At 35.6% G+C, this 17285-nt stretch overlaps 1 protein-coding gene across 1 annotated transcript; it reads left to right on the top strand.

Annotated features, from left to right (window-relative positions):
* Positions 1–10066: 10066 nt before the first annotated feature.
* LOC110698136 (H/ACA ribonucleoprotein complex subunit 2-like protein) lies at positions 10067–12778 on the top strand. The gene is made up of 4 exons (XM_021875547.1): positions 10067–10283; positions 10397–10466; positions 11364–11469; positions 12468–12778. The coding sequence occupies exons 1-4, from the start codon at positions 10154–10156 to the stop codon at positions 12627–12629; spliced, it is 468 nt and encodes a 155-aa protein (XP_021731239.1). The 5' UTR covers positions 10067–10153; the 3' UTR covers positions 12630–12778.
* Positions 12779–17285: the final 4507 nt, after the last annotated feature.

Below are 17285 nucleotides of genomic sequence, written 5' to 3'. Positions count from 1 at the left end.
TCACACAGATTCATTCAAAAAACATTCATTATATTAATAATATAAGTGTTATTTACATCATTCTACAAAATCGGGCTACATGAAGTAAATGACCTAATACTATCCCGACTCATTTATTCGGGGTAAAGGTTCTGTCTCTGTGTCGGCCCTCCGTCTGACACGTCGCCGCCTGTAATGTGTAATGGTGGTAAACGGGTCTCGGGGCGGTGGGGGAGTCAGCTGGCTAGACGATGGACCCTCTTGGGTAGGGGTCGGCGCAGAACTGTGGAAGACGTAGTCCTCTGCGTCTCTGGGTGACGTAAGATCACCTCCACAGCTACTCTGGCCGAGCTCGAACTGTGAATGGACCGAGCGCCCATCATGGTCGTCCTGCTGGGTGACGAGATAGTCGTGACCATATCTCTGTAAGGTAGTCACGGCCATATCGCGTACCCGCTGGACCTGGGGTCTGGTGGGTCCGTCTACGAGGGTGATTGACATGAAGTTTTCTTTCCTGCCTTTGGTACGCCGCAGCCTTGAACATATCTCTGATGTCGTTGCGTCGCACGTGAGTCTTCAAGTTAGAAGCTATGTGGCGAACACAAAACCTGTGATAGGCTCGCGGCTCGGTGAATCCAACGTTAGGGTCACTCATTGCTGCAATGATCCCAGGATGTCGGTCAGATATAAGACACAGCCCATCTCGTTGCGTGACATGAACCCGAATGCAGCCAAGGACATCAAAGATATAAGACACAAACCCGGTGGGGGCGGCGACAGCAGCGGTGGTTACGGCCTTGGTGGTTTAGTGTGAGAGGGAGGAGGGAGTGCGTTATTGTTGTTGTTGTTGTGTTCTGTTTCTGCTGCTGCCCTGAAAAATTATATACGAGCATGAAACGCTGTCTCGGACAGCGTTTCCCTTAACGCATGAGACGCTGTCCCGGACAGCGTTTCATTAAACGGCATAAGACGCTGCCTGGGTCAGCGTCTTATGTGCTACTGTTTTTTTTTCCTACTTTTACCTATCATAAACTAAGAATTTAAAAAAAAAAGAAAACAGAAAGTAAAACGCTGTCTGGGACAGCGTTTTACCTACTGAATTTTTTTTAAAAAAAATTCCAGGATAAAACGCTGTCCGAGACAGCGTTTTACCCTAAAAGCTTAGTTTGGTAAATACTTTTGCCACGCGTCCACTTTGGTAAATATTTACCAATTTGGGCTCAATTTGGAAAAACGTCCGCAAAATTGCTAATCATGCAATAGGATGATGGATGGCACAGGGCACAACCGCACGGGTAGTAAAAACTGACTCAATCCAAAATTGTTTCAACGATGGATTTTGAAAACGAAGCTAAGACATGAAATTTAAATTTAAAGTGAGTGAGATTTTTATAAAAGGATAGTTTTCAAACGGCTACAACAAATTATGAGAAAAATACAAGTTGATATCAGATATCAACAAAACTTGTTAATATAGGGGTGTTGCACTCTTTTCAACTATGTTAGTGAGGGGCAAAATTGTAAGAACAAAGATTCCAGCTCATTCCCGTAATTCAAACCCGCTTCCAAAGGAATTGGCGTTAATGATCATCGTCAATTCGCCTTCAACGTGGCTGCCTTCAATGGAGAAGCAATGAAAGCTCGTCTTTAATGGTGGAAACAATGGAGGAGTTTAACACCTACCCTTTGCGATTAATTATAACCTAAATTACTCCTTTTTACTTAGGGTTTACGTTTACGCCGCCGGTACTGTTTGAGACTATGATGCACCTTGTTATTTGAGTATGGGGGCAAGGTCGGGCTGATTGGCGTGACGATGGAAGTTAAGTGAGGCAGGGGAGAGAGAATTCTTGTGAAGAAGAGAGGTGGGTCTTCTTTTTTGACTTCGTTCAATGCCTCCATTGTCATAGAGTTCCAGATCTTATCTCTTTTTTGCTTTGTTTTTCATTGTCAAAGGGAGAGAGGTAGGTCTTCATCTCTTATTAATTTGGCTTCATTCCTCCATCCAGAATCAGCTTAGTGTTCGAATCCAACTGATTAATAGAAATTGATTAACAGGAATTGATTTCAAAAATTGATTTTCTCTCTCCTCATACCTAAATCTGAGTAAAGGGAATAGATGTTATTTTTGCCATCAATTGGAGTTTTGTAACTTGTTTTCGAAAACAAATACAAACAACGGAGTCCAACTCAGCGTATGCAATATTTATGAATATTTTCCTAAAATCTAGGCTATTATTTACGAGACTGTCATTATATTAACAAACAATGTTAATATCTGATATCAATGAGGACAGCCTCGTAAATTATACTCCCTCCGTTTTTAAATACCTGCTCCATTTCTCCATGCGTGGAATTTTAGGAGAAATTGGAGAAAGTATTAAAATATGGAGGTAGTGGGGTAGGTGAAAGAATAAAAAACTGTAAAGTAAATGTAGTTGATAGAATTAGAGGAGAGAGAATATGAAATTAATAAAATATGATTTATGTTGGGTCCACTAGTTGAGAGAAATGAATTAAATATTGTAAAAAATTTCCAAATTAGGGAATGGAGCAAGTATTTAAAAACGGCCGGAAATGAAAAGTGAAGCAAGTATTTAAAAACGGAGGAAGTAGCTATTATACTAATTCAAATCTCAACCCTTCATTAAATTTTGATTAATCCAAACCTTTTATTGGGATGACTTTGTGGTTTAAAAAAATAGTTTGACAAAGAAGAAAAACTACAACACGTTCTTTCCGTTTCTATCCTTCAATCTTACTTTGTGCTTTGCTCCTTTCTCCTTAGCAATCCCATCTTGTTCACGATTTTCCCAGAAAAAAATAAAATAAAAAATTAGGGCTAAGATTTGGTTACGGTAGTTCTATCATTTGCGATTACTATTTTATAAAAAAGTAGATTACAATTCCTCACACGTACTACATGGGATGATAGGAGTTGGGGTTTTCTTTTATTTTCTTTTTTTTTTTTTTTGTTGTCATGATGATGAATAATGTTTAAGTTGGGTGGGGAAAAAAAATCCAATTATCCTTTGTTAATTCTTAATTATAAAATCATCCGTGTTTACAGCATGTCAATATGCATATTTGCTAGAGATGTCCTTTAGTTTGGAGGTAGAGAAACCGTAAATGACGACAAATCATTTTTTAGTAAGAAATATAAACATATTTTTTTCAATTATAGTTTTATGTCAAACGACAACACGGGCGGACTAGATTAATTCGTAAAATTTGAAGGGTCAAGATTGAAAACATTTATAATAGCTACATTTTTTTTGTAGCCATTGAAAAGTCTTACTTTACAAAAATGAAAATAATTTGGTTCAATGAGTTAAACTTGACTTGAATGCTTGAGGGGGCAAATTTTAATTGTCCTACCGCTCTTGAAACAATATTAAATTGGAGGGAAAAAATAACTTGGGATGTGGAGATAAGGTGGTTGATGATGAAGATACTTGGTTTGGTTGGTAAGAGAGGTTAGGTAGTTTTTGAGTTTTTCAATGAGGACGTTTTGTAAAACGTCTATTAGGTTGGTGGAAATTAAAGTTGGGCTCGGGTCGGGTTGGCCTGCGGGCGGCCTGGCCCGGCACGATAGTCGGCGTGGCACGGCACGGTCCGGCAGCTGGCCCGGCCTGGCACGGTTGTTGTCGGCGTGCCGTGGGTCGTGCCACTAACAGAATATGCAAATTTCTAGCACGAGCCCGCCTCTAGGCCCGCGTGCCAGGCTGGGCCGGCACGCGGCTATAATTAGAGTCGTTGTTGCTCAATTGTGCCGTTGCTCTTCCCTTCTTTCTAACGGCCATTAACGGTTCTTTTTCCCAATTTGCCTATAAATACCAAATTTCACTTCACTTCCAAATCACAATTCAACTCATCTCTTCTCATAATCTCTAATTCTCTTATATCCTCTAATTATTATTTATTAATATCGAAAAAAAATTTAAAGTTCGTAATCGTTGATTAGGGGATTTTTCCCCCGCCACGTGGACCACTCAGGCTCTGCCACGTGACGTCCATGTGGACCAACCAGAGTCCGCCACGTGTCACCTCGCGAGAGGTCCAAGGTGGACCAATCAGGCCACAACACGTGGCAGGCAGGTAGCCAATCAGGACACTGGCCTCCAACGGCCCAAAATTCCTAGGCAAAGCCCAATCCGTCCTAGGTTTACTGAAACCTAGTATTGGGCACGTTTTCCAGCACCCTATAAAAGGGAGATGTTCCCCCTCGGGGACACACAATTAATTCACATTAACTCACAATCAGAGAAAGTCAGACATCTGACACCTCAAACTAAGCAATTACACATTGCAGATTCTCTCTTGGAATCCAAGAGGGACTTTACTTTCCGCACTTTACTCCTCAAACACGTTCTAACTTGATCGTTGGAGGCAGAACTCCCACCCACAGGAGTCTCCGTTGTTTTGCAGGTATAGGCGTCCAGAAACCAGTCCCGGAATTGTAACTCTCCCGCAGGACACTCAAAAAACCCCGAAACATTTGGCGTCGTCTGTGGGGAGAGTACTTTCGAGATGGCTTCACAACCTATATCACTTCCAAATGAGAAACGGCCTATGGCCGACGTCCAAGTCTACTCAGACCAGGACACTGATGACGACTACGAAGTTGATACTCATACGGCCCCTGGTGGGTCCCTAAGAACACGACGCATCCGTCCCAACGAAAGGAGTGAACGGAACACCGACCAGGCAGGGCCTAGTGCAACAGTCGAGCAGCCGATAGGTCAGCTTCAGGTGACTGAAGGATCCACCCCCATTTCCATCCACACGGCTTTACCTACAACTATGAGAGGGATAGAGATGAACTAGGGAAAATGATAGTACACGCCGAACAACCTTTTCTTTTCTCCGAAAGTGACCCATTTAATACTTACATTAACAACGCATTACAACCCCAACATAAAAGAATCTCTAGGAAAACCGTTACGTTCCGCCGCCATAACGTCCTAGAGTACAAAATGCGGTTACAAGACGAATTGAGTAAATTTAATTGTAGAGTGTCTTTAACTGCGGATTCTTGGGATAGTGGTTATAAATATCACTATTTATGTGTGACTTGCCATTGGTTAGATGATCAATGGTTGTTGCAAAAACGAATAATCCATTTCAAAATGTTGGAATACCCCCACACCGGTATTAACATTGCTTACCATTTAATGGAAGCAATAAATGAATACAACCTTCAAGAAAAAATCATGTCTATGACATTTGACAATGCAACCTCAATGACATATACTGCTAATTATGTCAAACAAAACTTGACCGATGTAATATTAGATGGTGACGCATTTAATACTAGGTGTGTTTGCCATGTTTTTAACTTGTGTGTACAGGATGGAATTAGAGCAATTGGTCCATACTACAACAAAATTAGATATGCTATTGTGTCTATTAATAGCTCAAACATGAAATACCAAGAATGGAAGAGTTTTTTAAGACAACAAAAGATAAGAGCAATAAAAATCAAAACCGATTGCCCAACTAGGTGGAATTCCACCTATGACATGTTAACCAAGGCAATTGAGTACAAGAATCCGTTGACAATTTTTTACAACCAAAAATTTCCAAACAATGCTATATATGAGGATGATTGGGATAAATGTGAACGATATATGCAATTTTTACAGTTATTATATAACATGATGTATTGTTTTTCTTCTGTTTATAATCCTTGTGCTCAAAACTTTCTTTCAAATGCATGTTTACTCGCCCAACTTTTCGTTGATCATCGCAACCAAAGTGATTATGATCAGTATCTTCCAGCAATGGAAACAAAGTGGCATAAATATTATAGTGAAATTCCTTTTATTTATATTTTTGCTTCCATATTAGATCCTAGGCAAAAGTAGGAAAATACATTTATGTTAGTTGACATCTATTTTCAATGCATGCTTCTTGACGATGATGTAGATACTTATAAGAGTAATGTGAAGGATCAGTTTTTTGCTTTATTTAGAGTTTATGAAACCAAATATGGCACCGTTCCTCGCTCAGGCCCTTCCCAACCATCCAAAAACGTAAGTAAAAAGGCCAAACATTTATTTTCACAAGCTACTAACTTGATTTTAAGGTTTTCAGGTGATTCATCAATAAGGAGAACGCAAAGCGATGTCTCAGAGTTGCAAATGTACCTGAGTTACAACTTCACCAAGGGCATGGACGACGATGAGATAAACAGCCTCAACCTCCTTGCATGGTGTAAACAACAAAGCACGAAGCATCCAACTTTGGCGGCAATGGCACGAGACATTCTTGGTATCCAAGTCTCCTCCATTGCCTCCGAACGAGCTTTCAGCGCATCCGGGAGGGTTTTAGACAATAGAAGAACAAGTCTAAAACCCGAAACACTTGAAATGTGCGTGTGTTTCAAAGATTGGTTGGATGCTAAAAATCGCTCAAAAGACCGTTCTTACGACGACAATGACAACGATGAAGGAACCTCCGCTTCCGACCATTCGGGTTCGGCTAGTTTCTAATCTATGCAACTAGCTGATGACCTTGAAGGCGAAGACGAAGATGAAGACGAACAAGAAGAAGAAAAAAATAGACAATTTTTGTATATTGTACGATTTTTATCATTATCAATATTATCATTTTACGATTTTTATCATTATCCAATTATTGTTTAATATCCTTGTACGATGTTTATCATTATTATCATTGTATAATTTTTTCAAGTAATAATACTATGAAGTATGCATTATTCACATCCAAAGTCCAATTTGCCTTTTTTTCTCGTTAAGTTATAATTTGTAAACTAATATAACAAAAAAAAATTATAATAATTAATAATACAAAATAAATATAATAAATTATAAACATTAAACTATAAACTTATAAAGTAATAGTATAAACTAAATATATAAATATAAATATTAAATATAAAAAAAATAATAAAACATAAATATTAAACTTAATTTATTTTAGAAAAATAATAATATAAGATTATAAGTTATAAACTATTATTTTTTATTTATTTTTTTTTTTTTAAAAAAAAGCAAAGGCAGCAGCCCGGCAGGCCAGCCTAGCAGGCTAGCAGCAGGCCAGCCCGGCACGTGGGCCGTGCCGTGGGCTGGCCTGCGATTTTGGGTGGCACGGCACGGCCCGGCACGCCGGAGACCGTGGCCCGCCTAGCACGGCCCGCGGCGGCCTAGCACGGCACGTTGCCCACCTTTAGTGGAAATAGACATGGAAATGAGGGCATGGGAGAGGAGATGGGATGCAAGACGATGGATGGTAGAGATTGAAAAAATTAACCCGATTTGAAATTGTTTCACTAATGGATGCTGAACACGAAATTGGGACATGAGATTCAAAGCGGCCAAAGCTATAAAAGAAATTGAAACTAATTTGGTTAAATAAATTAAACTTGTGATGACCTAAAGATTTTAAATAATATAATTTTAAGGCAAAATTGGCCACAACACCCTGAAGTATGGCTTAGGTTTACTGACCACCGTAAACTTTCAATAGTAGCCAAAACACCACCAACTATGGTTCTAGGAGCAACGCATGCCATAAATGAAAATTTCCGGTAACTTATTTCATCGGGAGGAGGTGAATATTCACTCTCTAGAGCAGTTATGTAGTCTTTCATCCACTTAGCACGCATGGATTCAGCTCCTCTGATGAAATAAGTGGCCGAAAATTTTCATTTAAGGCACATGTCGCACCTAACACCATAGTTGGTGGTGTTTTGGCTACTACGCATAGTTTAGGGTGCTCAGCACACTTAAGCCATACTACAGGGTGTTGCGACCAATTTTGCCTAATTTTAATGATCCATATACTTGTATTAAAATTCCCCACCACTCTTGAAACAACATTAAATTGAAGATTTTTTTTTGTTTTATACTTTTGTGGGTTGAGTTTTAAATCATTATGGATTATTATGTAATGTTTAGAATTGACATCATTTTATTTATGCATGTATCAATAAATTTAGAGATTTGGTGATTACAAACTTGTTTTAAGAAAAATGGTCTGGTTTAAATATTACGGAGTACTTATATGCAATGGTATTGGTTATGCAATTTAGTAAATTAATATAAAAAAGTTTTTACAAAATTTGAAATGCGCAGTAGTGAAAGTGTTCTTAGCTCATCCAATTGACCCATAACTATGAATCACCTTATAAATAGAATAAAATAAATAAGATAAAATAAAAATTACCTAATCCAAAACCATTTAACCCAGAATTAACTTTATTGTTATGGACCAAACTAATTAATTAGTTTAATGGCTTGCAATTGTTTAATGATATTTTTTTTTCTCTATTAGAGTCCAAATTTATTAAAACCGACCATAATTTCGATGGTTGTTAGTCTTGTTACTTTTAATAGAAACAAACATAAAAATGTGTCACTTGATGGTGTATTTTTCCCCGTCAAAACGCAGTGACTGATATATACGGAGTATCTAGTTCCACATATTAAAAGCATTATAAAACACATTTATGTGTCACATGGTGCTCTCCTCAATCAATAGGACATTCACAATGTTCACCAAATGACAATCTTATCTTGGAGTTACCACGGTTACACCCCTTTCCACCCAAATAACAATGTATTTGTTTGTTTTTTTAACACGTTCAAGTAATAAAACAAAGTGGGCATACATTAGAAAATCCCTTAATTTTGTAATTTAACATATGTCCATGGGCACACGTTAGACACTCCATAAAACAAATACTTGCACGTGCTATTAAGTTAGTTTAATACTATATTTACAATCTGCCAATACAGCCAGCTAGAGTGCTAGTCAAATCTAGAGCTGTCAAAAGTTGATTCGACTCGAAAATTTTACTCGAACTCGATCATGACTTGGCCTGTTTGGACCCAAGAGATTGGTGACCCGAACCCGATATGACCCGACCTGAACTAAGCCGAAACCCGAGTTAACCTTAGGATTTGTGACCCGAACCCAAATATGACCCGACCTGAGATGACCCGACCCGAACATAACCCGTCAATTATTGACCCACTCGAACCCGAGATTGACCCACACCCGTTTTGACCCGTTGAAACCCAAAATCAAACCGACCTGTTACTAACCTGACCCGAAACTAACCTGACCTGCTGGATTCAACTCAACCTGGTACTAATCTGATTCGAATTCAACCCGATCTGTTTTTAACCCAACCCAAACCTTATGTACGTAACCCGACCCGAATAGTAATGCAATTAATTCAAATTAACCCAAACCAAGCTAACTCGACCCAAACAGTCAAATTGACAAATCTACCTTTAACATTGCTTACACATTGATTCCTTAAATCAACTTTCCCAAAGTATACACTCAAATATGAAATTATTTATCTCAAAATAAGTGGAAAAAAATATAGTTTAAATTTATTAGCTTGAATATGAACTTATCTGAAATTATTTCTCTTACAATAAATTAAGAAATTGATAATGATTAAACGTGGACGTCAATACATGAACTGTTAACAAACTGACCTGAAAAATGTACCCCAACCCGATATGACCCGACCTGAAATCAACCGGAGACCCAAATTAACCCAATATTTGAGACCCAAACCCGAAATGACCCAACCTGATTATAACCTGCAAATTATTGACTTGAATCGAACCCGAGAATGACCCTAACTCGTTTTAACCCGTTAAAACTCGAACTATTATTCACCCGGCCCAAATGTAACCCGACGTGTTATTGACCCGACCTAAACCCGATAAGATGTATGACCCGACGTGACCCGACTCAAGCGTGACCCGACTCAAGCATGACCCAACCCAAACCCAACCTGCATAGGTTATGACATTAACCTGAATTGACCCGACCTGAGTTGACTTGACCCACACTAACCCAATCTAAACCCGACTCATTTACCCGAATTGACAGCTCTAGTCAAATCAATCAACACAACGGGCTCTTAATAACCAGCTACCCGCAATATACCGACCGGGCCTTAGAAACATACTACAATAGCAGGCTAATCTAGGCCTATGAATAGATCCTGAGCCCTATGAATAGATCCTGAGCCCAACTCAACAAAAGCCAGCCTCCTAAAATCTCGTCTTCCACATTCTATAACCCTCCCTCTTTTCATCCCCTAAAAATCACATAAACCCTAAACCCTAATTTTCTTCCGCCATCTCTGCTACAGAACCACCATTCGAGCAAGAGGAGAGAGAAAATGGGAAGCGATAGTGAAGCTGAGAAGTCGGCTCACAAGGAGAAGAAGAAGGCCATAGCTCTCGCCCCCATTGCTAAACCTCTTGCTGGCAAAAAGCTCTGCAAACGCACTTACAAACTTATTCGCCGAGGTAACTTTCAATGTGTCTCGCAATTTTATTTTATTTTTTTCTAAGATTTTTTGATTGATATTATTTTCATTTGAAGTTTTAATTTTAATTTTGTTGTTGTTGAATGGTTTCAGCTGCTGAGCACAAATGTTTGAAGAGAGGAGTGAAGGAAGTCGTTAAGAGTATCAGACGCGGTCATAAAGGGTATTTTTTGCTTTAATTATATGGCTAATTAATTTATTTCTTACGTTTTACTTCGTAATACATAATGTTGATGATAATGAATTGATTATTTGGGAAATAGTATACTCTTACTTGAATAGGGTGTTTTAGGTTTTGGTTAAATTTACAACGTTGTTGATAGATGAGTTGTTCATGTACTGTGGTGGAAGCTCAGCATGTTGGCTTTCGAATCGATTTTGAAGTTATTGCGTTGTTTTTGTCATGGATTTAGCAATTATCAACTGTGTGCTGGTTTTAGTTGATTAGGGGATAGATGACATTGTGTGGATTGTGTATGTTATAAGGATCGGAAATGAGCCGGTTACACATTTGATGTGGGTGGGTGTTGGACAATACCGATTGAATTTTTGTTTGTTTGTTACAGTGGCTAGTATTTGTATTTGTAGTTGGTTTATACAGTTTGATTTGGGATTTTGCTTGGGTAATGTTGTAGGATTTAGTTATTATTATGTTTATATTCTCCCTCGGTCCTCTTGATCAAATTTCTGGAATTTGAATGTCAGATAACTTGTAAAACTTCCCCATTTTGTTTTTAAATTTTTATTTTGCCTATACTTTTTGTAAAATCTTGACTATTGACTATATGTCTTCTCACTTTTCATCGATGGATAAACTTTTTGTAATGTGATTAGCCCAACCAAACAGTTGTGAAGGATCAAATGACAGTAACTTTGTTAGCTATAATATACTTCAGTTATCAGATTTCTAGTCCTAGAATGCTTGCTTGTCTTGTTACTGCCAAAAGTTTGTGCATTTCTTCTTGTTTTAGCCATCATTTTAATGATAGTGTCCCAGCTCTCTTTGGGCTAAACAGTCCTCAGTATGGTAATTTTAACTTTTTTAATTGCGTGGATGCAGAATTTGTGTGATTGCTGGAAACATATCGCCAATTGATGTCATCACTCATGTTCCAATCCTATGCGAAGAATCAGAAATTCCTTACGTATATGTTCCTTCTAAAGAAGTAAGTTGTAGTAGACCCTGCGTTGTTATTTTATTTACTATATGTTATCTTTCATAATGTTGCATAAGTAACTAAGTATGCTCTTTGTCTAACTTTTCCTTATTTTACTTGCTTTTGTTTTGTTGTTTACTTGTTTGTTGCCTGGGTTGCTTTAGTATAATCCTTGTTATCATCATCGTTGCATCTGTATGTACTTATTAAATAATTCCATGCATTTAGTGAATAACACCATTATATGCTGCATGCCTAGTTGCTTCCTTCATATCACCCAATATGTATATGCTTTGAGTGGCTTCTGTTGGAATTTGAGGTTGCATAACAGGGTCTTCAACTGTCTCGAAGACACTGGGGAAACATGATAAGAGAGTGAGAAAGGGGCAAAAGAGCAGAAGGCAAAGTAATTTTTGGGTAGGAATGATAGTGAGACAAGTCAATTTTCATCTTGCATAGTTTTGATTTGAGGCAGTGGATCTTAGTTATTGATTTTTGATGCACTTTTATTATTCAGCACGTACAATTCCTTTGCATTCTTTGCTATTGTATACTGTAAAATCATACGAGTTTCAAGCTTCCTGCAATGCCAACCCTGCTTCCCTGTGTTTGCATGCCCCTAATTGTTATACTCCAATTTATGCTTTGGGCCTTTTTTGTGACATGTTTCTATTTTTTGATTTTATTTTATGTTGTTATATCACTTATAACTCTGTCTTATTACTCTGTTTTTTGCATAAGAAAAGCCTCCCCCCCTCCCTAAATCACTTGTGAGTGAAAATAAAGAAACTTTTGTTTATCTAATCTGAATAACGCTCTTTTGCCGGTGGCAATCATAGTATGGGCGTATTATATGATGAGGATTTTCTTTGGGGTCCAAAATTTAAAATTAATCTTCTTAGGCTGGCAATATCAGTCGGTTGATTTCCCCGATGAGCAGCTACTCTGTCATATAACTGTAGTTTGGTAAAAGTATGTTCTTTCTAATGTATGTTTTCTATTTCCAGGATCTTGCAAGCGCCGGGGCTACTAAGCGACCGACCTGCTGTGTTTTGGTGCTAAACAAGCCAGCAAAGGGGGAACTAAGCCAGGAAGATCAAGAAAAATTGAAGTCAGAATCTGAACAAGTTTCATCAGAGATTCGCGAATTGACATCATCTATGTTTTGAAAAATCCTTTTGCTTGAATAGAAAGTGATCTGAGAATTGCTTAGGATTGTTTTTTGTACTCTTTTCTGATGTGATAATATAATCAATGACCCAAAACTTCTCTCTGTATCATTTTTTATGTGGAAGAGTATGCTAGTTGCCGTCTTTATGTGTATGTGCGTTTACCTTGAGCAAACAGGCATATATATATATATATATATATGAATAAAGTAGACATTTTTGGAGAGCATTCGGAACATTACGTAAGAAATATACTTATTTCGACCAATTAGGAGAAAAATTTGTATTTTATTTTTGAATTAAAAAATTATGTCGCCACCTAGATAAAAGTAATGAATTAGATTTGATATATTTAAAATTTTAATGCCACGTAGATTATAATCTATGGATTAAATTATTTTAATGAAAAAAATAAAGTAAAAATATAGGAAAAGATAAATTTAGTAATTCAATACTATGAGTATAAGAAATCCAAAAAAAATATACTAAAAAATATTTAAGTGATAAACGCTTATAATTAAATTTGATACTTATCATTATAAGATAAATTTTTATAGTATTTATGATAAGAAATACAAATTGTTCGTTAATTATAATTAAATTAAAATTTGTGATACCTACTATTATAAATTGACACATCATACAATACAAACAAAATTTCGTATCAATAAAAAAACCCCATCAAGCGAATTTTGTGTTAGTAATTTTGTGTTAATTTTTGGTCATCAATGACCGGGTAATTTTTAGCTTAATTTTTAAAATCTATGTTTAAATTAGTATTTCTAATTATTACTTACATTGTATTAATTTGGGATACTCAATGATTATATGTTTATGTTTTGTTTACTAAATGTTTTTTACATGCAGATCTAACACATCATACGACACAAATAAAATTTCGTATCAATATAAAACCCCATCAAGCGAATTTTGTGTTAGTAATATTGTGTTACTTTTAGGTTATCAATATCTGGGTAATTTGTAAAATCTTATGTTTAAATTTATATTTGTAATTATTAGTTACATTGTATTTATTTAGGATACTTAACGATTATTTGTTTATGTAATGACATACGATTAGATGTTGTATACTTAATATATGGATGACTTTGGTTATTTTTGGAGATGATGAAAAAATTCTAATGCATAGATTTGATTTTATATCGCAACAATTTTTCACTTATTGGTAAATATATTGTTATATTTTATATAAATGTAAAGATTTAATTTATATCAATTTCAGTTTGGCTAACATTTCACGGTTTAATTTATCCATTGATGTAGTAGGTTGGTTGTGGACGAGGTTGGTGATTCTATCGAAATAAAAGATATGGGAAAACAATGAATAATGATTTAGGATTTAAATTATTAAAAATTTATCATTTCACATTAAAGATTTTATATAACGGAAAAATATCATATTTACAATTTATTTATATTTAATAAATTCATTATAAATTATAGTAAAAAAAATTAAACTTTTGTAATTTTGTCTGAAATTATTAAATACAATAAATTAAATAATTAAAAATCTTAAATGAAAAAACCGTGCATCGCACGAGCTTCCATCTAGTTAATTACACATGAAGGAGCCCATTTCTGATTAATGATAGGATTCGGCTCACTCCAAAGAAAACCCTAACTACAGAGGCATGGGATAATTTTTTTTTTTTTTTTTGAAAAAAGTGGGATAGATTCTTTTAATTGTCTGATGGAACTAACACATCTTGAACTATAGAAAGTAAAAAAAAGGAAAATTTGTCACATAGAACCCTTTTATGTATAGCATATTAGCATATGTGAGAAACAACCTTTGAAGATTTTCACATATGTTAAACCTTTTTATTATTATTATTATTATTTTTTTTATTTCTTTGAAGGTATTGATTATGGTTCAAAGATAAATCTGGACAAATGAGAGTTGGATTGGACAGAATTGTGATCTTTGTGATGCATCCTTTCTTTCTCTCTAGCTCTACTTGACTGAGAAATGTGTTCACACCTAGTGAACCGGGATGCAACTTGATGGTATTGTGGCAAAGGTGGTTGCTATTAGTGGCTCAAGCTAGACGGTTAGCGAGTCAATCCGCTACTCTGTTAGCTTTCTTGGTGCAATGTCCGATAGTGACTTCCTTGTTTCCCTTTTTCACTTTTTCACTTTTTAATCTTTAATCTTTACGGTTTGAACTTTTTTTTTCTTTTTTCTGTTAATTGGATAATCTATAATATAATTAACTCTCATAGGGACAAAAATGTATCACTCTATGTCATAATGAGATTTATTACATGGTATCATATGTCCAGAAACTGATTTTGACACACCAAATATTGATTTTTGGCACACTTTCCTGTATGAAGGATATAGAAAACCGTGCTTACACAATAAGTGTGCCAAAATCAATATTTGGTGTGTCAAAATCATTTTTCTATATGTCTACATGGATGATATCTAAAGATTTGGACCAAATGTAATCTCTCACACCCCTTGGAATTTTCAACATTTATGACCATTGTTCTATCAAGTGGACAACACATTGATTCCTTCATCTCTATCGTGTATGTTTTTTTATTCCACAATCAATGTCACTCTATCACTTAATTAACATTCATGACTTATAATTTTTCATTAACTTGGATTCAAAAGTTTTTAAACATATTATGCCATTCCGTACTTAATTGTAAAACATATACTACTGCATATTTCATTTTAGGAAAATTTGTCAATTACAACCGATAAAAGTACCTATTTTGCGAGTTACAACCATCAATGTTTATTTTTGCAAATTACAACAAAAAGGTCACTCAAAATTTTAAACTACAACTTAAATTCGATTTTCGGCCACTTTTACCGAAATATGAGGTTGATTTAATTTTTAAAGTTATTCAAAATTACAACGATAGCTTATGTTTCTCGAATTTAGTTATGTTCAATGTAAATTGATTTTCTTAATCGAGAAGAATTTACTCCGTAATCTGATTTTTTTTTGCCTAATGTGATAATGACGTCAAATTTGGTTGCTAATGTATTGCAACTTGCAAGTAGTTGATTATAATTACTTATTAGGAACATTTATCAAAATTAATACAACCTTTGTTCCCACCTTTGGATTATTGTTTTATAATACAACCTTTGCCCTCATCTATACTTAGATTTAAAAACTCAAATCGGTAAAGACAAGTGTCCCCATCCGCTATCATCTTTTCCAACCCAATGTGTCACATTAGTCTTTTTTTTTTAATTTTTCTTTTACAATATTTATATCTTTCTTAACTCTTTCAGATACACCCTATAATTTAGAATCTCGTAAAATTACTAAAACTCGCACAATAGAAAAACCCCAATTGAATTCGTGTATTTAATCTAGGCTTTCAACTTTGTACCTGAAATTATCTTTAGGATTATACTCATAGAGTTTCGAATTTTTGCATCATTAAAAGGAAGTAGTTGCTCCTTTATCTTATCATCAATAATAGTTGCTGCAAGTTGTTGATTTAGGAGTTGAATTATGGGGTGTAAAGGTGTGCGTGAATGATTGAGAAGAAGAGTGTATTCTTTTTATTTTATTTATTTAACTCTAGATAATAATGAGTCGCAATTAGTTTATGTCCCGTTCACTTCACTTTATTTTTACTGAACTGAAATTATTTTTACTGAATGAAATTATTTTTGCTGAACTTAAATTATTTTTATTGAACTGAAATTAATTTTACAGAACTAATTAATTTCACTCTTAATTTGGCTGTGAAAATAAGTAAGTTTGATGGGTTAAACCCTTCTGTTTTTCGTCCCCTTCATGTATGGTATTTATACATACATCTTCTTATTTCAATCTTGTTTTTGTATAGGTTTTCAAGGTCATCAAGAGGGCTAGTTCATTTTGAGTTTTTCTGGTTATCGTGGGTTTTATCGGAAGTTATCGAGGTAACTAGCATTATTCCATTACTCTAGAAATCATGGTTAGGTTAAGATAAGATTAGATGCGATTAGGATTAGTTTGTTTGAATTTTCGGTTGCGGTGTCGATTAAACTTCTACTCCGTTTTGATAGTGTAATTTGCGTGAGATATAGCAGTTGTAGATCATGTATTTCCTTCTTTATAATGTCTATATATATTGTTGTTTTGATCATGTTCATTTACAGAAGGAATTTTGGTTGAAAGGATATTGTCTTATTCTCGTTTACCTTCGGTTGAGCTTGGATATTGTGCGTGCTGTTTGTGCGTGGTGATTAGGGGAAGTTTAGCCATGTTTATAGTTGATGTTCATGCTAAATAATCATGCTCGATGTCGTAAGACATTATAGTGTTTAAGGTTAGTTGTAGAATCATGATAATTGAACAACTATATGGATCGAATTATGCCATGGATTTAAGCGTGTTGCAAGCTGTAAAATTCCGTTTATAAACTGATCTTTAGCGTGGGTTTTCGGCTGTTTTTAAACCATACAAGATTGTGAATTACATGCCTAATTAGTGATAGTAACATGTACATAGAATTTTTGTTAATTTGGGGCCATAAATCCGTAATTTAGGTGGGTTGTTCAAGCTTGAAAGTTGCTGCCAGAAAATGGACAGCTTGTATACTTGTTATTAAATCATGTTTAGTGTTGTTTAAGCATGTTAATTCAGTCTCAAGACCATGTTAAATTAGAGTGGT

The sequence above is a fragment of the Chenopodium quinoa genome, unplaced genomic scaffold (assembly GCF_001683475.1).
Source record: "Chenopodium quinoa cultivar QQ74 unplaced genomic scaffold, ASM168347v1, whole genome shotgun sequence".
Classification (NCBI taxonomy): domain Eukaryota; kingdom Viridiplantae; phylum Streptophyta; class Magnoliopsida; order Caryophyllales; family Amaranthaceae; genus Chenopodium; species Chenopodium quinoa.
Note: the sequence above shows the minus strand (reverse complement) of the source record. Positions and strands in the feature narration are given on the sequence as shown.